The following is a 26,493-nucleotide window of genomic DNA, read 5'->3' on the forward strand; positions in this document are numbered from 1 at the left end:
CCTGATCAAACTCATTTCTTGGTCCTTCCATCTCTCCCCCCCCATTAAGACCTCCCCATGTAGGTAAAATAAAAAAGTAAATAAAAATAAATAGAAATAGAAAAAAACAAACCGCAAGTCCAATGTGTTATCTGTGTACTACTCACTGGAACACGGTCCAACTCTCTGTGACCTGCCCCTTAAATAGGACTGAGCCCTTTCCCGGATGCATTCACTCCAGCCATCAGTTGTGGAGAGCTACACTTCAGTCTTTCCATCACACTTCCTATCTAGGATGGCTCAGTTATTAAAGGCTAGGCTCACAACCAAAACTGGAGCACTGTCTTTTCTAAAGCTCCATTTTCCAGAGCACCCTCTGTGCTCTTTGGGTGGGCCCCACTTTCTCTCGTCTTTCTTATGTTTGGCTTTTCCATCACTTCCTCATCTCTCTGCCTTGCATCCAAGCTGCCCTTGTTTACTTTTATTTCTTCTTTTCTCTGGTTTTCCTTCTGTTTTATCTGTGTGTTCTCACCCCTTTGACTCCTTCCCTGCTTTGAGCTGCTTCTGACACCAGCACGCAAGGAGGGTTAATTCGCTCATTTATTGGAAAGAGATCCCTGTTTTTCATAAGAAATTATTAAATCTAGAAAAATAGAACTCATATATGACTTTTGAAACTGGCAACACAAATCACCCTGGTCATACCCTGATGGTCCAGAAGGGTGTCTGCAAAGGAGTGGGAGAGTGTGCCTCCCTCCTCAGTGTGGCTGGGGCTACGGAGGGGTGATGCAGGAGGGAGAGGTTTCAACAACCCTGATTCTTACCTGTCCCTCTGTATTGGTTTCTCAACCAGGCTGACCTGCTGCTTCTGTCAAGCAGTGAGCCACATGGTCTCTGTTACGTTGAAACAGCTGAGCTTGACGGGTGAGTATTAAATTAGAGCGGCTGGTTAGACTGCGGTGTAAACTAAATGTCCTTAGAGGTCAGACTTACATTTTCCTCTGTATTTCCTTGTAAAACATAGAAATCTAAATCGTAAAGTCCTTTGTTGTTTACTTGGCGGTGATTCTGAAACAATTTTCCTCCTGAATTTGTTTGGAAAACCCTGACTTGTCTCTTCAGTGTATTTTCTTTCAGTGTGTGAATATGAATAATTTTACACCAGTACACTTCAGTGAGGTTCCTTTTGGGGTTTTGTTTGTTTAAATTTCAATTTTTAAGGTAAATGAGAGGGTGGGAGTAAAGGCTCCTGAGAAAAAAGGCTGAGACAGTTTTAAAGGGCAAATAAAGACACAGAGAGAGAGATAAAAGAGAGGAATATGACGCTGCTTTGACACCAGCTTTGAGAGTCCAGCTACTGACCACTTAGCTGTTCTGTTTCAGAGGATTCCATTGTCTGGCTGACATCATTGACTGCTTCCATTGTATAGGCACCGTGTATCTGTATGTGCACAGCTCACACTGTATAGGCACCTTCTATCTGTATGTGCACAGCTCACACTGTATAGGCGCCTTCTATCTGTATGTGCACAGCTCACACTGTATAGGCACCTTCTATCTGTATGTGCACTGCTCACACTGTATAGGCACCATCTATCTGTATATGTGCAACTCAGGTGATTTATTATTCAGTCCTGATATAGGTACTGTATGAGACCTACATACAGAACATGAAGCCAAGGGTCAGACAGATAAGTAACTTCCTCAAGCTGATCAAGAGCAAAGGCAGGACTCAAGTGGACAACACAAAACACACAGTTTTAGCCATGTTTCTCAAGTTGTTGCCATGTTGAGATACTGGAGTAGTTCATCCTGCATAACCCAGATTTGGGCAGGACAGTTTTAGACACAGCTAAAGCAGTGTTAAGAGGAAAATTAGTAGCACTGAAGCCGTTGATACACTTGAAAAGAGAACTAGCCTCAAATCAATTGTCCACTCTGTTATGAGAACCTAGAAAATAGCAAAATAAATTCAGTGTAAGCAAGAGAAAAATTCTACAAACTTGATTCAAACAGGGCAAAGTAAAACACTGGGACATAGTTGGTTCTTTGAAAAATCAGTTAATCTGCAAACAACAGGCAAAGCAGACAGAGAGAAAGAAGGGAAGAGACAGATGAGCGACGTCATTAACAAATGGGGTAGTCAACAATGCATCCTGAAAATGCCAGCTGGATCGTGAGAAATTGCTATAATCAGCTGAACACACATACATTTGACAACTTAGTTGAAATGGACCATTCCTCAAAAAATACAGACTATGCACTCATTATGAAACAGATTACTGAAATAGTTTTATAGCTAATAAGGAAATTAAATTCATATGTAAGAAGTGAAACTAAACATTTTAGGGAAAAAGGGAGAAAGACTTTGAGGTTTGGGCTAGTCAAAAAATTGTTAGATTTGACATAAGAGTTATTACAGAGAATGAGGACTTAGCTCAGTGGTAGAGCACTCACCTAAGCAAGCACAAGTTTGGTTTCTCTAGAGAGAAGGGAGCAGGGGAGTGGGGAGGGAGGGAGGGAGGGGGTGGGAGAGTGAGAGTGAGAGAGAGAGAGAGAGAGAGAGAGAGAGAGAGAGAGAGAGAGAGACTATATTTCAACAAATTTAATTTTTGATCCATGAAAGCCCTACTAAGAGGAAGTAGTAATGCGTTACTAACACGTAGAAAGTATTTGCAAAGTATCTACCTGAATTACCTTGACTATATACAGATGCTTTACAAACTGAAAAAAAAGAAAAGCAATGCTAGTTAGGAAATAGGCATTTTGTAACACTTCAATAAACATTTGACCAAGAGGACATACAGTGGGCAAACAAGCACATGGAGAGTTACCCAACATCATTAGTGACATAAAAATGAATACCACAATGCTCTGTTACCACAGATCTGTCAGAACCACGAGCACCAGCAACAGTGACATTTCCAAAGCTGGCAGAGATTTGAATAGGTGGAGTTGCTCTCATGTTACCGGAGGGAGCATACAGTGTCATGCTCATTCTGGAAAAATAATTTGTTGGTTTCTCAAAAACCAAACATAAAAGTACCACACAACTCAGCAATTTCAGACTGGCAAACTGGACTTCTATTCAGAGAAATGAAAACTTACGTTTCCATAAACTGTATAGTGAATACTTAGGGCACATGGTTTTCTTACATCACAAAAGGAGCAACTCAGATATCTTCCAAGTGAACAGTCAAGCAAATTGGAGCATAGTGGGACACTGTTCAGTGACAGAAAGGAATGGCGTATTAATAGAGCCAATGACCAGGCTGATTGATTCTTCAGAGGATTGTGCTAAGTAAAACCAGCTAGTCCTAAAGGTCACATGGTTTCATGGAAAACAAACTAGTGCTTGTTGAAGAAGGAGTGAGGAGAGAATTCTGAGGAAGTGGGCATGGCACTCCCTTTAACACAATATAGGAGAGACAGCCATACGGTCCCCAATGGCATCTGCTATCTAATGGGTGTGTGTGATTCTGTTCATAAGAAGAGCAGCTCTCTGTGATCTGCCCAGGTTATTGGTTGTACCATTTAATACCCAAGGGTTCCTTGAATTGATATTCTAAGAAGAAAGAAGGCTGCGTTCTTTTCTCCATTAAAATTTCGGCTACTATAAAAGTAGCCATGGCTGTCTTTTGCAAACCAAACTCCATAGATAGCAGGTGCTGGAGTGATGCTGGCCTCCATTTGGCAATGATGTCCCTAGTGCCAGTGTGTTCTATAGTTCATATAGTAGGTGTGAGCAGGCTTGAATGAGACCATGTTTCTTATGTTCTGTATTCATTTGAACACAAATGTGACGCAGATCTCTGTGTTGTTACACAGATGCACTGTGGGTAGAATGCCAGCTCCAGATCATGAGGTGCTCACTTGCTTTGCTGAGCTGGTATGTGGGGTGAGAGAGACATTCAAAGCCAGGTTCTGTGGGTCTCCTCATTTAGTTTTTTTGTGTACTGACTGCTATCTACACAGTTGTTACATGCTTTTCTTACACCAGAAAAGGAGCAATTCAGTTATCTTTCAAGTGAATTGCTGAGCAATAAATAATACTAAATAATACTAATAATACTAAAGTCAGAGACTGTTGGACTGTTTCATATAAAAATTCATGTCATGTCTTTCATTTTATAGGGAAACAAACCTGAAAGTTCGTCAAGCACTACCTGTCACCTCAGAACTTGGAGCAGATATTAGTAGCCTTGCAAAGTTTGATGGTAAGTACTTTAAACAGACAAAAGGAAAATATCTAAAAGCCAGAAGGCAGTATAAGAGCTAATAATCTGAGATCCTGTAGTGGTTTAATATGCTTGGCCCAGGGAGTGGCACTATTAGGAAGTGTGACCTTGTTGGAGTAGGAGTGACCTTGTTGGAGGAGGTGTGCCCCTTTGAACATGGGCTTTGAGACCCTTCTCTTAACTCCCTGGAAGCCAGTTTTCTCCTGTCAGCCTTTAGATCAAGATCTCAGCTCCTCCCACGCCATGCCTGCCTGCATACTGCCGTGCTCCTGGCTTTGATGATAACGGACTGAATCTCTGAACCTGTAAGCCAGCCCTAAGTAAATGTTCACTTTTATAAGCGTTGCCTTGGTCATGGTGTCTCTTCACAGTAATGAAACCCAAACTAAGACAGAGCCCATCTTCCTTCCTTCCTTCCTTCCTTCCTTCCTTCCTTCCTTCCTTCCTTCCTTCCTTCCTTCCTCCCTCCCTCCCTCCCTCCCTCCCTCCTTCTTCCCTCCCTCTCTCTCTCCCTTCCTTTCCCCCTCTCCCTTCCTTCCCTCCTTGCTTTCTTTTACTTAGTGGGAGAACACAAAATTCTTCAGCCATTGATATGTGTCACTTATGCTCATGCTAAAGGCAAGCATGGCTTTATCAAACCACCACCTGGCACATCCACGTGTCTTCCTTTGTGGGTCCCACTCTCATGCCCACAGTGCCCTTCTTTTGGTAGCCTTTTGCCTCCTGGAACTTGGCACAAACTTGCTGAGGGTAAACATGTTGGCATTTTAGTTCCAGTCCTAGGCCTGGCCTTTCCAATGGCTCTATTAGACAATGACTTAGACAATGAATCCCGAAGACAGAGCTCCTATATTTTGCATAGTGACATAATGTCTTGAAACCGATAGGCAGTCAATGAGAACAACCAATGAGAAAGTTATAGTCAGCCACCAGTTACCAAATGTTTCAGACCATGGTTTTCTCATCATCACTACCACCACCACCACCACCATCATCATCTTCATCATTGAATTCAATCCAGACCCACCTCTTCAGCAGGTTCTAGTTTCTACATGTTTCAGGCTGTATCTCGTGCTAACATTATTTTAAGATCTACAGAAAGTCTCCCCTAGATAGCTGCATTTTATGGTACCACAACCACAAAGAAATTCCTTTAAAAGTAAAAGAAAGAGACACTAATTGTAGAGTTTTGCACATCACGCAAAACTGAGGAAGACTGAGGCTTTTCTGCCATCCGTCAATAGTCTTTTGCGTTACTAACTTGCAAGTTTGGTTTTGGATATCATTTTTTTTCTATATAGGTTGGCTTGACCTTTTGGAGTCTTGTGAACTTAAGACTCTCCTTCTGAGGTGTTTTCTTTGGGGTTTACTGAGAAATAATAAAGATGAAAGGTCTTGGCAGTGCCCCTTGAGTTAAAGGTCAGGAAGTTTATATAAATCTTCTCCAACACACATTTTAGAATGTATATGGTCTGTGCTTGGCATTTGCTTATAAATTCTGCCTGGATTAATCTCTCTTAAATGACTGTTGTGATAAATGTTTATAGAAAAATATTCTTCCAAATTAAGATTTAATTTAGAAGAGTAGCCAGGAAACTTTGAATAGCCTAAGAAATATTTTGATTATAATAAAACAAATTACAAATTTTCTAATGAAGTAATTTTTTCAATGAAATGTTACTATTATGTAAATCCAAGAAAAGTAAATTGTATTCACAAATCAAAATTCTTCTTAAAATACTGTGTTGACTATTTATGGAGCCCTAAAAAGGCAATCTAAATAGAACTTGCCATTACTCATTTCTTCCCTGGCAGAACTGTACCTTTATACCTTCATCAACCTATAATGAGGCACAAGTCTAAGAGTTTTAGTTTTCCTAACCATTAGGAAGCATAAAGTGGTTGTTTTAACTATTTCCTTCCTTTACGTAGATTTTGGTCCAGGTAGCCTAGACTACAATGCTTTTATAAGCAACCCTGTGCTCTCAGTGGTGTGAACAGAGTAAAATTAATTTCCTGATCATGCAAATTCTGAGGTGGGTGGGGTAGATAATCCCATTTTGTAGCCATGGAACTTGTACTAAGGGTGAAGTTGAGATGGAGACACAGTACCTCTTACCCATCTTTCCTTTGGTATTTCATGAGCCCTGGTGTTGTTGTAAGGAATATTAGGAAATGACAAATGTGGGTATTTGTTGAGGGGTTCCTGACATGACCATGGTTCCTGATCTGCCATGCCTGCAACATCTAACCATGGCATCTTAGGATTTTCACAGAGAAAATGACAAATCTTTTGGAAGCCCAATCTCCAGTGTTGTAAAACCCACATAGATCTCCTGCCTCCTCAGGTCAGAAGCCACACCTCTTCTTTCTACTGGCATCCTTACCCTGCTTCTCAGGATCTGTGCAGTGTTCTTGACAACTACTCAGGCCAGAGACCATGCTTCTCTTGCCTCCTGTACCCTAATCCTACTATTTTTAGGCTCACACCTGCCACCCAGGCACACATTCTCTGCTAACTCAAATAAGTACCTGCCAATGAGGTCAGAAGTCACAGCATGACTTAGCCTAGCTAGGATCACCTCAGCTGCCTCACATTCAAATCAGGACTGAGTAACCCCCACTAAACTTCAAACCTCACGTAGCTGATCCAGAACCAGCCAAGCTCCAATTACAGCAAGCAGAGACTTAAACATCCACTCAATACAGCAGCATCAGAGACCCATACCAAAGGCTGCAGCTGATGAAAGATGTGCAAACCAATGTAAAAACCAAGATTAGGCTGAGAAATGACTCAATGGGTAAAGTGCTTGCTGCACAAACATGACTAGGGCTTAGATCCCCAGAACCCATGTTCTGGGATGGGTGTGGTGGCCCTCCTCAATCTCGGCATGTAGGAAGCTGGGAACTTCTGTGAGCAAGGTGGCCAGCCAGACTACCTGAGGTGGTGAGTTCAGGGTTCAGCAAGGAACTCTGCCTCATTATACAAGTTCACATTCCTGAACACAAACATATGAGCACACATACACTCATGCACAGCACACATACATGGTCCCAAATGAAAGCTATTTGTACAAAACTCCAAAAATTAATTGAAAAAATATATATTCAAAGAATTTTATAGAGGGCATGGACAAATTCCTGTAGGGATTTAAAGAAGACAGTGATAAAGTGCTGAATGAATTCCAGAAGCATACACACAAGCATATACCCAAATCAGGAAGTCAATTCAGGATATGAGGATAAAATTCAGTGAAGAGATAGAATTGCTGAAGAAAATTCAAAATGAAATTAAGCTGGAAATGAAGAGTTCCACAAGTGAAAGAGCCGGCAGTGGAAGCCTTGCTAAGGCATCGTATGGAGGTGGAACATCAGCCCCAAACCTATCATTGGAATTGGATTATCGAAACAGAGAAAGTGAATGCCTAGCACCCGGAAATAGGCAGAACAACAGAGCCTATCGCCATCACTCTTGGCTGACTATTGTCATCAGTCTTGGCTGACTGTCTTCATCATTGTTGGCTGACTATCACAATCAGTGTTGGTGACTATCGCTGTCACTCTTGGTGACTATCACTATCACTGTTGGTTGACTATTGACATCACTCTTGGTTGCTCATCAGAACCAGACAGTAAAACTCTAGTGCTGAAGACACCTCATGGATTTGTTTATAGAACACAGAACAATAAAGCTGGAATTGAGCAGGAAGTTTTTTTCCTCTGGCTCATGTTCAAATCACTAGAAGGTACTGGAAGGTATTGGCAGGTGCTGTGTAGCATTTTGGGGAAGAAAAGTCATCAATGATCTTACCCAGCTGTAGATTATGTATCCAACAATGCTTACACATGTCCACTGCTATGAGAGTATTCAGAGGGTTATCAACCACTTTGGGATGAATTCGAGATCTCCTTCGTTGGAATGAATTCATGCTTGGTGGTATAAATGTGGCTAAAAGCTAGGGAGGTCATTGGCTGTAGAGTGAATCTGCCACTGAAGTTTTGGTAAATTGGACATGCAGTTAAACTACCTTTTGCAGTGGAGTGGGCAACTGTCAAAGCTGGGTCTTGCAACTCTTCAAGGTGCTGAGAATAAGTGGCCATTGAGTGCTCAGCCCTAAACAGGACATCTTTATCACCACCTTCAAATCCCAGTAGCATTGTGGAAGAGAGGGTGGAGAGACTGTAAGAGTCAGAGACTGGGAGGAGTTCTGGGAAACATCGTCTTTTGGAAAGGAGCTGGCTATTTCAAATATGAACAGACTATCTGCACAGGACCTGTAGGCACACAGAAAAGGAAAACAGAACGGGGCTAATCATGAAGAAAGGGTTAATTGAAGTATTAGAGGAATAAAAGAGGGTTTAGGGGTATGAATATAATCATGATTCCTTGCATACAGGTACAAAATGGCCCCAAATTTAAAGTAAGGTAAGCTGATTATGAGAAATAAAGGCTATCTCTGTATATTTCAAAGTATCAGATTCTCAGTGCCTTAATTTCATCAGGATCAAGAATTTAGAGGTACTGTCCAAACACAGACTAGGAGCAGGTTTTGGTTGGTGAATCTGTTTATTTGAAGAGTTCCTATACAAATAAATATCTTATCCATTCAAATATCTGAAAAATATGTAGTCTGTTGAACTTTATAAGAAAAATATGTAATTTGATCTAATAATATTATAATATATAAAAAATTAGTTTGACTAGATTTTTCATGGTGTCTTATGGGAATCAAACAACTTTTATAAACAAACACATGGAAATATTTGGTAATTACATAGTTGTAAACCAGACATTTTTACACCTTGGGGAAATCCCCTAATATACATGTGCTTGAATATGTTCAAGAATCTTTTGTATATTGTTACTGACTGGACTGTGGTCTGTGTTTTGCAACTAGTGACACGTTTACATATTTTGTGTGACTGTTAATACCAGTTCTGAACCACAGAAGGGTTGACTCTTTAGTTAGGAATCTTTGTGTATTTTGTGGTCTTTTCCGTAAAGAACAGCATGTGTATAATTCAAACAAAGAAAAATGACATCTCTTCTTGCTTAAAATACATAAATAAGTAAATAACCAACTAACTAACTAACTAACTAACTAAATAAATAAATGGGCTTGGTTAGCACCTTGTGACTTTACAAAACTTACCTGAAAACTATTCCAGTCAAATGGACAAAAGTTCAGTCCAACACAACACAACTGATACATGGGACCATAGATCTCATTGAAAGACATGAAGAACAATTTCCTTTTGACTGGTGGTACTAATATGGCTGTTGTGGTGTTAATGTTGGGTGGCTTATGACTGAGTGTTGAGAAGGTTGTACAGGGGCTTGGCCTCCAAGAACTCAAATAGAATCCTTTGGCTTTAGAAACTGTCTTTTTAAGGGAAAAGGTTATTTCAGTCATCAGCCTAGCAGTAGTTGGGTAATTGCCTAAACATTGAGAAGTTCTTGGCTAGGGAAACTCTTGACCAGCAATAATGGTACCCTAATAAAGGTAGTCTGTCCTGTAGAAGAGTTGCAGTGGACAATCAAGAAACATCACTAATAATATGTGAAAAAGTAAAGCTAATTAGTTTTGGAGAATTTTGGGATATTGTGTACTAACAATTTTTATTGGTAAACTCCATATTTCCTCTCTGAGTAAATAGTTTGAGAGACTTACCAAATTGGTAGTCAAGCAATAATCCAGCAGGCTGAATTTGGAATTTAAAATGCCAAAGAAAATTCAAAAATTGAACTTGTAGATTTTGCTCAGTACAGGTCTTCCTGAGTCATTATAATGGATGAACTAGGAAGGGTTTTCATATCTTTTCTCTTTAGAGGGAGAAATGTGATTAACTACTTTGATTATATTTACACTTAACTGATTGAGGCACCTCACGCCCCTGCTAAGATTGACTATGTGAGAGATGATCCTGTTTTCTCCCAAAATGGCTTCCTCACATTTTGCAGTCATTTCCCATATCCTCCTTGGAAGGAATTGGAAAGAAGAAAGCAGGGTCCCTGGATAGCCTCTCTTGGTTCTTATGCTTTGTTGGTGGGAAATATTTTTGTTTGTTTCTGGTGAGCTTTAAGGTGACAGCCTGTTTTCATCATCCTACCTGGCTTCTGTTACAGTTAGGTAAGACTAAGATATTTGGTATTCAAATCCTATTTGGTATTCAAATCCCATTTTCATGATTCCTGTCAAAATATACCTACCTTTCAACTAATTGCAGACTTACTGTTATGCCTATGTCATCTCTCAACCTCTTTCCTTTTGAAAGAAAATTATGTGTTTGAGTATTTTATTTGCATGTATATACCATGCATGTATCTGTTGCTCTTAGATGCAGAAGAAGGCATCAGATCCCCTGACACTGGAGTTAAAGTCAGCCTAAGGGTGTAGGTAACCAAACATGAGTCCTCTGTAAGAGCAGCAAGTGCTCTTAGCTACTGAATTACCTGTCCAGCCCCCACAACTCCTTTCTTGAAACCTTTTTTTCAACTATGTCTCCAATAAATGTTTTAAAGATTTTATTATGTAGACAGTACAGTAAGTTGAGGGGATGCATAGAAATGAGGGAAGTGTTTCCCACGAAGGAAGCTGGTCACCTCTTTGGAAAGAGAGGAAGAGAAATGGGAACTTTCCTATTTTATGTCAATAGAACTAAGAAATGGGGAACAGCATTTGCTTTTTTTGTCAGGTAAAAAATAGTTTGGCTTTGTTCCCAATGTTTTGTTGTGATGAGACCCTGTGTTTAGAACTTGGAGCAGTGGAGGGCCACACTCTTAGAAAGCTGTGCTGGGGTTCGACCTCCAGAAGCCCGTATTAAACTTGGCCCTATGGTCCCTGTGCAGAGGCACCCTCAGTGTGAAACCAGATGTGAGCATGTCTTCTTGCTGGACATAGTGAGCCAAAATGTTCAAGGTTGAATTTACCTCCTTGTCAGCCTTTGCTTACGACAATGAAAATGATCAAACGGATCTGCCTTTTATATTGTTATTGGCAAAGATGTGTATCATGTTGTTTTTTGTTCAAAGCACATTTGTTTTTGAACCGTGGCCAAATTTAAAGTTTGGGAAATTGAGTCTTGGGTGAAGAGACTGGAATAAACTTCAAGGGCTTCTGTCAGCCTGTTATTTGTGCAGGTTTTGCTGGCGAGACCTCCTCAATTCAAGGTTATGTGAAACGCGGAAATAAAAGTTATTGCTCAAGGAAAAGATGATCACAAAATCCGAGAATTTAGAAAAAGCCTCTGGGGTCACAACATAGTTTTCCAAATGACCTGAGCCAGTTCAAATCAGTTTTAATTTACTTTTAAATAAACAAATAAGCTATAATGAGAGCAAACCACAATTCAGCTACTTGGTCTAAGAGGCAACCTTGTGTAGGTTGTTTGTCTCTTTGAAATCCAGGCTAGGAGGCTTTCATTTAGTATTAACTGTCTGGGAAGGCCCAGAGAATGACCAAATAGAGGCACTTTAGGCCAAGTTTTTGCTAATTAGGAAATGGTAAGGGGGCGGGGTGTTACAGAGGGTTTCTTTTTTTGTGTTTTTGAAATAGGAACAGCCTGACTGGTCAGGAGTGGTCAGGCTGCTTGAATTATAGCTGCATCTGCGTCTATGAGCTCCAAGAGGAGAGCAGTATTCTAGGAAGGACAGGCATTGCAGGAAGTCTCCTCAGTATCGAAGGTGGCTTGGAGAGAGGGCCGGGCTGACATCTGCGATGCTTTAGTTCTTAGGTCTCAGGTGAAGGCACAGTGCCCAGCTCAGTGTTACTGTGTGAGGTGGAACTTTCGTATGCATAGCCTAGCGGGAGGTTACTAGCGGTACGTGTCCTTGAAGGGAATTGTAGGAGAAGCAAATTGCTTTTTTCCATAATGTACCACCACAGACTCTAAGTATCTGGACCAGTTGATTATGGACAGAAATCTCTAAAGTTGTCAGCCCAAACCTTTATCGACTTACTTCTTTATTTGATATTGTCAGGTTTTCAGTACAGTAATAAAAAGCTGACCTAGATGGCATCTTGGCTTCGCTGGTCTCCTCAACCAATGTTGAACATTGATCCTCCCCCCCTTTTTTATTTTCCAAACTGCCTTTTTGGCTTCTGGTTTTAAAATGCACTTTTGTGGCTTGTGAGACAGCAAACTCCCAAGATGCTAGCTAATCTCTCCCTCCCCCCCCTCTCTCTCTCTTATTGGATATTTTCTTTATTTACATTTCAATTGTTTTCCCCTTTCCAGGTCTCCCCTTTGGAAACGCCCTATCCCATTCCCCCTCCCCGTGCCTCTATGAGGGTGCTTCCCTTCCCCACCTACCCACTCTCATCTTCCCACCCTGGCATTCCCCTACACTGGAGCATTGAACCTCAGGCCCAAGAGGCGCTTCTCCCACTTATGTTCAACAAGACCATCCTCTGCCACATATGCGGCCGGAGCCATGGGTCCATGTGTACACTCTGGTTGGTGGTCCAGTCCCTGGGAGCTCCAGAGTGTCTGGCTGGTTGACACTATCCCTGTCCTCGGGGATTCGACGAGACCCTAGGGAAGAGGGGAGTGAAAGATGGGACAAGAGACACAAAGAAGAAGCACAGGTCTGAATGTCTGATTGGAGTGCTTGAACTTTATTGTTCGGGCTGCCTTATAAAGAGAAGCAGGGAGGAGGGTCAGGGTCCAGGGCCATCCGGGAATTGTTAAGCTCTTAGCAAGCATTCCTTAGCCCAAACCACTTTCTCATGAGCAAGAGAGCAATAAAACATTTGTTAGGCTCAAGTTGCTAATTTTCTCTCCCAGGCAGGAAGGCCAATAAGGTCTTCCTTAACTCAGGCTGTCTACTTAACTGACATTTGCTCTCAGGAAGAAAGAAGTCTTGGCTCCAAACAGACACCATTGCTTTTCTCATGGGGCTGCAAGCCCCCTCAGTTCCTTCAGTCCCTTCTCCAACTCCTCCATTGGGGACTCATTGCTCAGTCAAATGGTTGGCGGTGAGCATCTGCCTCTGTATTTGTCAGGCTCTGGCAGAGCCTCTCAGGAGACAGCTATATCAGGCTCCTGTCAGCATGCACTTCCTGGCATCTACCTTTGGTGACTGCACATGGGATGGATCCCCAGGTGGGGCAATCTCTGGATGGCTTTTCCTTCAGTCTCTGCTCCACACATTGTCTCCATATTTCCTCCTGTGAGTATTTTGTTTCCCCTTCTAAGAAGCACTGAAGCATCCACACTTTGGTTTTCCTTCTTCTTGGGCTTCATATGGTCTGTGAATTGAATCTTGGGTATTCCGAGCGTTTGGGCTAATATCCAATTATCAGTGAGTGCATACCATGTGTGTTCTTTTTTGACTGAGTTACCTCACTCAGGATGATATTTTCAAGTTCCATCCATTTGCCTTTGAATTTCCTGAAGTCATTGTTTTTAATAGCTGAGTAGTATTCCATTGTGTAAATGCACCACATTTTCTGTATCCATTGTCTGTTGAGGGACATCTGGGTTGTTTCCAGCTCCTGACTATTATAAATACGGCTGCTATGAACATAGTAGAGCATGTGTCCTTGTTATATGTTGGAACATCTTCTGGATATATGCCCAGGAGTAGTATAGCTGGGTCCTCAAGTAGTACTATGTTCAGTTTTCTGAGGAACCTCCAGACTGATTTCCAGAGTGGTTGTATCAGCTTGCAAACCCACTTGCAATGGAGGAGTGTTCTTCTTTCTCCACATCCTCGCCAGCATCTGATATCACCTGAGTTTTTGATCTTGATGCTAGCTAATCTTACTTCTGATTCTGATCTGAGCCAGACATTTCCACCCTGTCCTCCATCCTCCCCTTTCCCTCTTCCCCTGTCTCCTTTCCTTCTTTCCTCTGCTCTTTCCCAGCATTCCATTCTTCTGTATCTTTGTTGTCATTGCTTCTAAAAATGTAGCCCATTTGTTTGGAAATGTATATGAATCTAATAGTTACATTTTGTGAAGGGTCTATGAAAATCGTTTGTTTCCCCTTTCTATCCAGACAACCCATCCCTGAATGTGCATGTTCTGTTTGAGATAATGGAATGAACCAATTCATTAATTTGGAATGAGCATTCCCTTTCTTGGAATTATAAAACAAACAACACAACAACAACAACAACAATAACAACAACAAAAAAGAAATATCCCCAAAGGAACATTTTCTGGCTAGGTTGAGCAAGCTATGTGATGCCTTTGAAAGTCCACAGAATTCTGAATCAAATCAACATAAAAGGCATGGGACCCTTGAAAGGAGTCTCAACTTATGGAGCAAATGAAAGTCAGGTTTCTTTGGGGTGTGATGTGCTAGGATCCCCAAGTCCTTACTATGAACATAGAAAACTATTTAACTTTTGCTGTAAAAACAAAACTATGGCATCTTATTTAACCCTTTTGTCAGTTCACAGAACAGTGAAAAAAAAGTGGATATCTATCATTTTATACTTGCAAAAAGTCATCTTGGTATATCCTAAGAGTAAAGATGAGTACTTTAAAAAAATTTTAAGGGGAAAAAGTCTCATGTATCTTATAGGCTCTGTTCTCATTTGGTCAGTATAGACAATCTTGCTTCAAAATATGATGGATTTTATGCTTTTTTTTCATGTTGCAGCTTATTTTTTCCCAGGGAAGTCTTGCATGTGTAACAGCATACTTTCTGAAAGAGAAGGACAATGCCTTGCATTCAACAGCAGAGTGGTAAATACACGGTGGGCTTCTGAAGCAAGCTTGCAGTGGGTCTGATGAGGCTTTTTATTTTCCAGGGATTGTCATCTGTGAGGCACCTAACAACAAGTTAGACAGATTCTCTGGGGTCCTCTCTTGGAAGGACAGTAAGCATACCCTAAGCAACCAGAAGATAATCCTGAGAGGCTGTGTCCTGAGGAACACCGGCTGGTGCTTTGGAATGGTTCTTTTTGCAGGTACAGTGTGTAGACCAGGGCCATCTAAGTGCTGTCCCTTCCCACAAAGTTCCTGGCTCTCTATGGATGTGAATGTGCACAGTTTTTATTGAGTGCTGAGCATTGGCTCCTCAGTTGATCCCAGATTGTGGTGCCTCCAGAGGAGAGAGTAGTACTCTGAATATAATCCATGTGGTCCCAGTGTGTGGGAACCACTGATATGTCGAACTTGTTCTTAAGGATGCTGAAGCCTTCAGCATCTGATGGTATCTACAACCTACTGTTCTGTTCTTTCACCCCATCATATAAGCCTCATCGCTAGTCTATATAATCAATGTGCCCTTAAAATCAAAGATCAATATGAAAGAAAGCTCCTCTCTCCACTGTAGCCCATGTTGCTTGTCATTTGAAGAGGTCAGGAGGCTGATTTGAGAAAAAGCCTTCTTGGAGAGCAATCATTTCTGTTTGTCACCAGAGAGATGGATCTGAAGGCTGCACTTTGTAGGGCTAGGAGGGATAGAAGGATGGAGAAAGGCAGGTAGGAAGGGAGATTCTCCCACTTTTTCTTCTCCTCCATTTTTTTCTTTTTCTTATTCTTCACTAACAATACATTGGGACCACAGCCTTCCCTCCCTCCACTCCTCCCAGTTTCCCTACCACCTCACTTCCCCCCAGATCCATTTTCCTCAGTTTCTCTTCAGTAAAGAGCAGCCTTCCCAGAGATATCAACTGAACACAGCATAATAAGATACAATGAGAATAGACACAAACCCTCACATCAAGGCTGGACAAGGCAATTTGGTAGGAGGAAAAGGGTCCCAGAACAGACAAAAGAGTCAGACACATCCCTCCTCCCACCACTAGCAGTCCCACAAAACCTCAAGCTAAACAACCATAGTATATATCCAGAGGACCTACTGCTGGCCCATGCAGGCTCTGTGATTACTCCTCCAGTCTCTGTGAGCCCTGCTTAGTTGATTCTGAGGGCTGTGTTCTCCTGGTGTCCTCAACCCCTCTGCCTCCGACAATCCTTCCTCCTCCTCTTCTGTGGGGGTTTCCCAAGCTATACTAATGTTTGGCTGTGGGTCTCTGCATCTTCTCTGATAAGCTGCCAGAGGAAGTCTCTATGATGTCTATTTGGTCACTGGTCTGTAAGTATAGCATCATAAGAATATCATTAGGAATCTATAAGAATAGCATTAGAAATCATTTCATTGTGGTTTTTTTTTTAATTTTTGCTGATTATGTTTGGTTCTATCCAGATTCCTGGCCTTCCAGGAAGTATCTGGAATGGGCTTTCTCTCATAGCATGGGCCTCAAGTCAGACTAGTCATTGGTTGACCACTCCCATGAGCTCTGAGACACCATTGCCCCAGCACATCTTGCCAGCAGGACAGGTTGTAAATCAAAGGTTTTGTGGCTGGGTTGGTGTCCCAATCCCACTACTGGAAGTCTTACCTGGTTACAGAAAGTGATGGGTTCGGGGCTCCTATCCTCCATTACTAAGAGTCCCCACTAGAGTCATCCTCATAGGTTCCAGGAAGCTTCCACTGTACTAGGCTTCCACATCACACCTCTAATGCCCTCCCCCCAATTTCAGTCATCTTCCCCATCTGATCCCTCCTGCTCCCAACCCTACCTGCTCCCAGTCTACCTGAAAAATCTATTTCCTTGTCCTAGGAAGATCCACTTGTCCCTCCTTGTTATTTAGCCTCCCTGGGTCTGTGTAAGTGCAGTGTAATTTCCTTTATTTAACAGCTAATATCCACTTATAAGGGAGTACATCTGTTTGTTTCTCTAGGTCTGGGCTACCTCACTCAGGATGATTTTTTTTCTAGTTCCACTCATTTGTCTGCAGATTTCATGATGACATTTTTTTAAACATCTGAGTAATGCTCCACTGTGTAAATGAACCATATTTTCTTGATCTATTCCTCGGTTGAGGGACACCTAGGATGTTTCTAGTTTCTGGCTATTATGAATACAGCCACTATGAACATAGTTGAGTAGTGTCCTTATGGTAGATTGGGGTGATTTTTGTCACCCACCATTTTTGTCTTTATTTGGGTGAGTTTTGGGTAGCATTCTCCTTCTCAGGAACAATAACACATGTTGACAAAGCCATTCAAATTCCACTCACAGCTTCATTTTCTAGCCTTTGATTAAAAAACAGATTCTGTTTATTGTGATACCAAATTAAGATGTGTTTTGTGTCTGCTGATTATATGTATAATTGAAATCAAATTGTTTTTCTTAACTGACTTTTCTTAACAAGAACAACAGCAACAACATCATCAACAACAAAAATGCTCACTAAAAACTCAGTGTGTTCTAAAACTGGAGAACATCCTCCTAGTTGCTGCTAAGTACCCTCAGCTGTGGGTCTGAGCATTGCTTTTGTTCTCAGGGCATTGCCATGTGTAAAAACCCAGCTAATCTCTAGAAATGAAGCAAGTCAGGCTTTTGTGTGAGGTTGAACCTAATTTCATGATTCTTTCATCAGACACCTTTTTTTTCTTCTTTTAATTTTTGATCTATCTACCTATCTATCATCTATCTATCTATCTATCTATCTATCTATCTATCTATCTATCATCTAGCTATCATTTATTTATTTTTACTTATTCACTTTACATCCTAATTGCTTCCCCCTCCCAGCCACCCCTTTCCACAATCCTTCCCCCATCCCTTCTTTCCTTCTTCTCTGAGCAGGAGGGACCCCCCCCTTGGGTAGTCCCCCACCCTGGTACATCAAGTCTCTTTGAGACTTGGCATACCCTTTCTCACTGTGGCCAGACAAGGCAGCTCAGCTACAAGAGCATATCCCACTTACAGGCAACAGCTTTTGGGACAGCCCCTGCTCCTACATATGTGCAGGGATGCCTGGCAAAGGATACTGTCAATAGGACAAAATGGCAGCTTATGAATTTGGGGAAAACTACCAACCCTACATCTCACAGAGAGCTAATATCCAAAATTTACAAACTTCTCAAGAAGCTAGACACCAATAACCCAAATAACCCAATTAAAAGTTGGGGCACAGAACTAAACAGGATTCTTAACAGGGAATCTTAAATGGCTGAGAAGCATTTAAAAGAAATATTTAAAGTCCGTAGACATTGGGAGCTGCAAATCAAAACAACTTTGAGGTTCCATTTTACACCCATAAGAATGGCTAAGATCAAAAACTCAAGAGACAGCACATGCTGGAGACAATGTGGAGCCGGTGAAACACTTCTTCATTGCTGGTGGAAGTGCAAACTTGTACAACCACTTTGGAAATCAATTTGGCTGCTTCTCAGAAAACAGGGACTAGTTCTACCTCAAGACCCAGCTATACTCCTGGGCATATATCCAAAAGATGTTCCACTGTCCCTCAAAGACACTTGCTCCATGATGTCCACAGCAGCTTTATTCATAATAGTCAGATGCTTTTTTTCATTGGTGAGGTAGATAAGTCTATGGTTATTTATGTTGTATTTTAATTTTTCTTGCAGAGAAGTAAAAAGCCAAGCTTACTCAGAGATTTCCTTTACTTTCTGTTAAAGAGCATGGAGATTTCAAATGGTTTCTCCATCTGAAAGGTCTTTTGGGAAACATTCTCTTGTCCACTCTCTGTTATCACTGACCTGAGGATGCCTCATCCCATGGATGGGGTGTCATCCAAAAGCTCATTGCATTTGTATAATATTGTTCTGAATGACTAGTTCAAGAATTTGAGTCATATTATATGTTCTAAGACAGCTGTTGAGAGCCACTTCTGAGGTTGTTGAGGGGGTCAAGGTCTCCTTCATAAAATTGTCTCTGGGGAAATCCTCTTATATAGGTGGAAGGAGGTGTGTTGAACAGAAGTTTCCAGAATAGGGATCAGGCCAGGCAGATATGGGTTCAGGTTGTTTAGGAGCTCTAGGCTCTAATCCTCATTATGATACTTTCTATGCTCTTCCCTCTGTGGTAACACAGGATAATCATGAGCTCACTAGAATACATTGCTCAGGTGCAGTGATGGGTGTGGAAGAGGATGCTTGATGGTATTTTTCCCATGCCCACTGCTTTTACCAACAGTTTTGCGCACTCTGACCGCTCTATGGGCCGAGCTAGGAAAACTGGACTATTCTCTGCATTTCGGGGAGGAGAAAGGGAGCTCTCTGTTTTTTTTTTTTTTTTTTTTTTTGTGCTATGTCCTGGGTGTTCACTTTTAGGGCACATAGGTCAGGTAGACATTTGTAAAGCAGACAATACCTGCATTGGCTTTAGTCAATAGAGAGCTTAACTAGAATATTGGCAAGCAGAGGAATTCAGGGTTGTTTTTGCCCACGTCAATGCTGAATCGATGGGTAGTATGAGTACCCAAGCCTTGAGACATTTGAACAGGAGACAAGTTCTAGTTGGATCTTAGATCTTGTGAAACTGGATCTAGAATTAATTATTAACCCTTCTTCTTGTTTTTAAATGCAACTTATGCACATTGATCAGGAGATATGGAGATAGAATTCAGAGGCATGGTTTACTTTACAAACCTATCGTTCGTAAGTTTAATCCATATGGACACCTGGCCATGCTTCCCTGGTGGCTTTCCTTTGTGCTCAAGATGGGATCAAAGCTTGTTTCTGAGGGAAGAGGCCATACTCACTTAAGGAGTCTGTAGGGTCCGAAGCCATCTTGCTGCATATAAAGTCTGTGCTCATTGTCATTCATTCGCCCCATAGGTCTTATCTTCTCATTTTCCAGCCTTCTCTTTGCCATGCTGGGTGGTACTTGTGGTTGAATATAAAGCTGTGGATATAAAACCATGATATCATGCCTTTCCTTAATTTTTGTCTTGATGAGTCATGAAAGAAATCAAAAGGAGAAAAATTATTAAATCCTAAGTATTTATTCACTAAATATACATCTCTATGTAGTTGTTTCAGATTGTATGGGTCCTTCAACATAAGATCACTCTTGTAAAGGCTGTAAACCTATTGTTCCTACCTTTAGGATCCAATAATAAGTCTTCCTTCACTGTATCACGTTGGCTTAGGTAGGGAAACAGTTGGATAGCTGTTGAGCCTGGCTTGCTATATTAGTCTTCTGCTTCCAATATGCTCCTCTTCATACATTGTAGAACTTCCTGAATGAGGTACAGTATTGAATATGCATTGTTTTTTTGTCTCATGTAGTTTATAAGTAATAATTTAGAACAAGAGCTTTAGAGTTAGGTATGTTGAAATTCAAGTTCTCTCTCTGGGCTTGTAGAATGAGAATTCGCAGGAAAGTTAAATTCTTTAGGCCTGTTTCATTATTTGTGACCTGAAGATAATTGTATCTAATTTGTTGCCAAATAAGTATTAGCTGACTCATCCAGGGATGAGTCCCCTTTGCGTTTGTTTTATAGGTTCCTTTTGACTGGAATACATTTTCCATTCTTTAACCCTACAGTAGTTTCTGCTTTTTGTGGTGAGGTGTGTTTCTGGAAGGTAGCAAATATGTGTCCTGCCTTTTGAGCAAGTATACTAGTCTGTGCTTTTTGATTGGGGAATTTATAACTTTAAGAGTTATTATTGGGAGGTACATATTGATTCTTGCCATTAGATTGATTTTGTTTCAGAAATGTTACTCTTTTACAGGTCCAGACACTAAACTCATGCAGAACAGTGGTAAGACCAAGTTTAAAAGGACAAGCATTGACAGACTGATGAATACCCTAGTCCTGTGGGTAAGTTTCTAACAGGGTAATGAGTACTCTTGTGCTGTGGATTAATCATTAAGAGGTTGACAAGTACTCTAGGACTATGGCTGAGTCCCTGACAGATTGATGCATATTCTAGTGCTGTGACTAAGTCACTGACAGGTTGATAAGTACTCTAGAACTATGAGCAGATCACTGACAGGTTGAATAGTACTATAGTTCTCTTGGTGAGAATATTATATTTGTCTATCTGCCTGTCTAATTTGTCTGTCTGTCTGTCTATCTACCTATGTAACTGTGTGCGGCGCGCGTGTAGTCGTCTCGCCGGCAAGAACACACACACACACACACACACACCCCAGAATCCTTCCGTATGAACACGTTTATTCCCAAAAACCAAAATGGTGGAAGAAGACCCCCAGCCCTGGGAAAGCACTCCTATATACCCTAGAGCGGTGTATTCACCTCTGATTGGCTGCTTACTCGTTGCGCGCCAAACGCCGTGGGATGGGCTTTAACTTTGGCGGGCTTTTACCATGGCACATGCGCAGTTTACTTGTTTACTAGGAAGAATTATGGCTGATAGTGCCACCTAGTGATGGCGGACTTTGCCAGCACCCGCCGCGGCTCTCTACAACTATGTATATATCTATGTCTCTCTCTCTCTCTCTCTCTCTCTCTCTCTCTCTCTCTCACACACACACACACACACCTGTCACCTATCATCTGTCAATCACAGCATAAGGTCACTGGCAGCACCCTTGGTTTTTGTGGTAGTAAGTAAGATGATCCTCTCAGAATTTTTAAGTAGGACATTTAATGGCAAACATCATTAATTTTAGTGGTTTAAAGTAATTCCATTCAATTAATCTGTAGCACCAACTATTAAAAAAAGAAGACACTATGATGTAGATACAAATTGGTACTGTATGGGGGATACACCATTCAAATTTCTTTTATACCTAGTTTTTTCTAATAAACCTTCAGGAAAATTTTTTCAACTTTGTCTTCATATGCTCCTGTTTTATTTATGAGAATGAAGAAGAAAATAGTTCTAGATATCAGGAACAGTCTTGCTTGGAGAAAAAAGGACACTTTCCTACTTTTTAGAGACCCTGCCTCCTGAGTGGCTAGTGTGAGCTCCTGATACAGAAGCAGAACACATTACTACAATTTTTTTCTCAAGACACTGCCTTTGTGTCCTTCATCTGTGAGGCTGTGGGTTTGGACTCTGCGCTGATGACTTCATTGTCTCTCTGACGTACCTCCAAAACGTTTGCTTTCCTAATTGTGGTAGTGATGGTGCTGTTAAAATCTGCTGTACATTTTCACCTTGCCTCCCACTTATTTCAAGTATTTCAAAAACAAAGCATCTCCATCATGAGGTGTTTTGGCTCATCCTCCTCTGTGATTCATCACAGAGTAAGGGCGTGACAATAACTGAGTGATGGGGTCAACCTACAGCATGGTCTTTTCTGTGCCTATCTCTTTAATTTGTTTTTAATCTGTGGATAATGATTGCATCTGAATCAGAGAGAGTTAGTGGGAGAATTAAGTGAGAAGTGTATGCCAGGTATCTAGCTACATCTCAGCCATAAAATGCTAACTTCTATTCATATGCCTGGTTATAAGTAAGAAAGGGTTTGTGTAACTTGATTTTTAAATGACAATTTCTTATGGGAAATTGATTTGTAGATTGTATTGATTTGATCAATTTGATATTCATGTTAACATTAACCAAACTTCTACACTTCTATTGTTATTTCAGATTTTTGGGTTTCTGGTATGCTTGGGAATTATTCTTGCAATAGGAAATTCTATCTGGGAGCGTGAAGTTGGAGACCAGTTCAGAACTTCCCTCTTCTGGAGAGAAGGCGAGAAGAGTTCCTTGTTCTCTGGATTCTTAACATTCTGGTCATATGTCATCATTCTCAACACGCTTGTGCCCATTTCATTATATGTCAGGTGAGGTGAGGTTTATATTGTGAAGTCATTTGGTTGCTCACCCTGTGTATGATCTGCTATATCTGTCAGCAATAAGGCGACTTGTGGCGATAAATCTCCAACCCAAACAGGACTTGTGAAAGAAAACACAACTCAATAAATATGAATATATTCTGCAAGCCTAGATTGGGCAGATTCACCACTTCACTACCCTATTCCCCAGCTATGAGACCCTTATAACTTGAGGGTTTTCCAGACCCTGCGTTTGTCCTTTTACCTCCTGCTTCCCAGTCATCCTCCTCCATCATGCTCTGTGTCTCTCTCCTCTTCTCTGCTCTCTTCCTACTAACCTTTATTTCTCCACCTCCCCTTCTTCTGCCCAATCACTGGCTCCAGCCTTTATTTTACAAATGGGCAGAAGGTTCACTAGAAGTCACCTGTGTACTGATTCACTCTTCCTCTGCAGCTCTTCCCAGGAAAGGAGAATTAGCATCAAAATACAAGGCTGGGGCTATCCACAACAGCGACTTGGTGCTTTAATGCTGTTTAACTTGTACATTTTTGTATCTTAACAAATGCATTTTATTTTTTTCTTGATTAGTATGGTTTCTTAGGGATGTGGGTTTTTTTTTTTTGGAACATATAAACTGCACTATAATCTCATGGAATCTGATCAGTAAAATTGAGTTGGTTTAAGGTAGGAAAAAAACCCGGGATGTTTTGAGATGTGGTCTTCCAGCTGTTCGTCTGCCTCAGGTACCTGGATGCAGGTGCTGCCCTATCATCTACTGCGCCTGTAACATTGGGAAAATCACCTCACCATCTACTTCTTAAGCTTGTTGACTTTAAAAGTGGGCAAAATGTAAGTCCTGTCTCATAGGATTATCTGAGGACTCAATGAATGTCTGGCATACTCTAAAGCTTAATGAGTGGTAGTCGCCCTTATTATTGGACACATCATAAATAAATACAGAAAGGACCCCAAGTAAGTAGGTGATAGTACCCAGCTATTGTTAGGTAACTATGATTCATAATTCCCACTATCCTGATCTACAGTTTCTAGATTTAGTTCCATAGAATGATTAAAATAGTCTGTCATAGTTTGCATCTGCCTTCAACTCTGTGTGTGTGTGTGCTCTCTTTCCCTCTCTGTGAATGAATGTTTGCTCTTTCTGTGTGCTCTCTTTCTCCAAACATACATATGTTTTCTTCTCTCTCTATGACTTCCCCTTTCTCCATACATGTATGTGTGTGAATGAGTGTGCTCCATAAGATTTAGATAAGTCTACCTGAGGCATTATCTATCCCAATTCTACCAAGGCTGAGCCTCCCCCAGATCCTGGAGTGAAGACAGACTTGGCTGTTTTGTACGCCCGCCATCAGTACTGACTATATACAAAGCCACCAGCTCTGGCTCTCCTCTAATTATGACTAACTTCTCTTTTCTCTTTCCAAAAACTAAGCCACAGTGAAACAAAGAACGTTAATGAACAAGAGTCACTCTTGTTTTGGATAGTGGTAAGGAAACTGAAATGTCAAGTTGTGGGAAATTGACTTGAAGTAGGGGCATGTGGCCACAACACCACAAATTGCTCCAGGCGGTCTGGAGCTGTGGGCAGCCTGGACTCTGTGTAATCTGTATTCTACTGGCTCATCATATTGGCACATCTTCAGTACTGAGAGTCTCTTATGCTCGAATCCCATTATAAAGCCTGTAGTAAATGCTATTCTTTGCCAGAAAAGCTGTGATCAACTTTGTTGCTTTCCATTTAATGTCCTGATAACCAATACTGCATAGATGTACCATCTGCCCATGTGCACAGTGGCTTGTCATTTGTATATTCACACACTGAGTTTTTGTCCTTGTGGAGAACATGTTCTCTTTGTATCTTCTTTGTACCATTCCTTTCCTCATTTAATGATTTAAAAGGTTTTTTTTTAAAATTTTTTATAAAAACCATGGCTAGGTCCTCAGGTTAACATTTCTTTTACTTTTAGTGTGTACTTGTTAACAAAAACCACATTTATAATATTAGGAGTCTAGGTAATTGGTAATAAGATCCCTGGCCTTCGAGAAAGTCCTTGGCTTCTCTTTGGCTTGTGTTTGTCAAATATGTGCTGCTCTATAAAATAAGATGAGGACATTAAAAATGATTGATTTCTGGATTCCTTTCTATTCAAACAATAGAAAGCGCCCGCCTTTTGATTTATCTGTACATAATCACTTATATTTGATATTGGTACAGCACTTCATTGCATAAAACTAGTTTCTTCTGCATTGCTTTTTATGATTTCAAAACCTCTCACTGCTGTTCTACAATTTGACATGAATATGAGGCCTTGCCACATTCCATGGGTGGCTCTGTTTCTTTTTTTAATGTTTTGCATAAGACACTAAACATACTTTATCTCATTTATGCATCCCCCAAGTCTTCTGAAGTAGCTCTTGTTGAAATGGGGAGTTGATTCGTTCAGGATAACATAGCTAATTAGGTCAGAGTGAAGATCTAAATCCACATTGTCTGACATTTGCACCTTATTTCCCCTCTGACCCTAAACTGGACTTGGGACCAGTGAAGATAAAAAGCTGAGGTTTTCCTCTCACTGAATAAGTGATTCTGATCTCAACTTGAGAGGGAAAGCACTTCAAGAAATTTCAAGCTGTTTGGTCTTAGATGTTCAAACACTATGATATAGGAACGGGAAAATGTGTGTCTGTGATGAGGGCCGAAGGTCTCCCACAGAAGCCATCATTAGGCTTTTGGATAAGGTACAATACATAAACTAATGCCACATGGTGAGAGTTCATGGTTCCCTTTGATCAGTTGACAATTCTAGGTGAGCAGAGAAATTTATTTTTATATTTCCATGCTGTCAGTGTGTTTATGCAGCAAGAAAGGCCCAGCTACAGGTTGTGTGTATGTATGTGTGTACATGTGTGCATGCATGTGTGAACGCATGTGTGTATGTCTTTCTCTATGTGTGTGTGTACATGTGTGTGTGCATGTGTGTGTGTGTGTGTATGCCTCTTTATGTGAATGTGTGTATGAAAGAAAGGGCTGTGTGTAGTACTGCCACTCCCCTAAACCCTCTCTTCCCAAGCAAAAAGGAGCTGTACTGCAGCATGAGAAAATAAAAAAACTACTACAAAACTGCTTTTAATTTACAAGGAGCTACCAGGTTTGCAGACAATACAAACCTTCGAGTGACTGTTTTCAGAGTGACCCTCCTTTCAGGGGCAATATGTCTTCCAGGATCCTCAGGGGATCTCAGGAGTGCTGGTCATAATGAACATTGTTTGTCCATTTCTCCTATTTATGCATGCATATCTATAATAAAGTTTAACTTACATATCAGGCACAGTAATAGATTAACAATAAAGTGAACAAAGGTAAAAATTATAATCGCATAGTACAGTAAAAGTTATATTAACATGGCTTTCCAGTTTCAAAGTCTTACATTGTTCCATATGCACCTGTGTTTTGATATATGATGATATAATGTCAAAATGATAGGACAAAGTGTGGAGGATGACTTGGCATTGTGATAATATTACTTAGACACAGACACTGCAGTGCCATACTTAGAGATCTGGGAGCTAAGACGGCTGCTGTGTGATGACTGGACAGTGTATGCTGAGGGGTGTATCAGCCAAGGCGTCCATCACATCTCAGACGTGGTACATCCAAACACAGCAGGACGGGGTGACATTTCATCCTTTTGAAGCATTACACAACTTAAAACAAAAATTGTTTAATTTT

At 41.0% G+C, this 26,493-nt stretch overlaps 1 protein-coding gene across 1 annotated transcript in view; it reads left to right on the forward strand.

The window, feature by feature from the left end:
* The window catches only part of Atp8b4 (ATPase phospholipid transporting 8B4 (putative)), a 166,684-nt gene that overhangs the window by 72,749 nt on the left and 67,442 nt on the right, over positions 1-26,493 (forward strand). The window contains 5 exon segments of the mRNA XM_028755546.1: positions 833-903; positions 4,114-4,196; positions 14,980-15,138; positions 20,727-20,815; positions 22,557-22,753. Of these exon segments, the coding sequence (XP_028611379.1) occupies positions 833-903; positions 4,114-4,196; positions 14,980-15,138; positions 20,727-20,815; positions 22,557-22,753 (599 nt within the window).

This window comes from Grammomys surdaster, unplaced genomic scaffold (genome assembly GCF_004785775.1).
Source record: "Grammomys surdaster isolate TR1022 unplaced genomic scaffold, NIH_TR_1.0 129, whole genome shotgun sequence".
In the NCBI taxonomy this organism is placed as follows: domain Eukaryota; kingdom Metazoa; phylum Chordata; class Mammalia; order Rodentia; family Muridae; genus Grammomys; species Grammomys surdaster.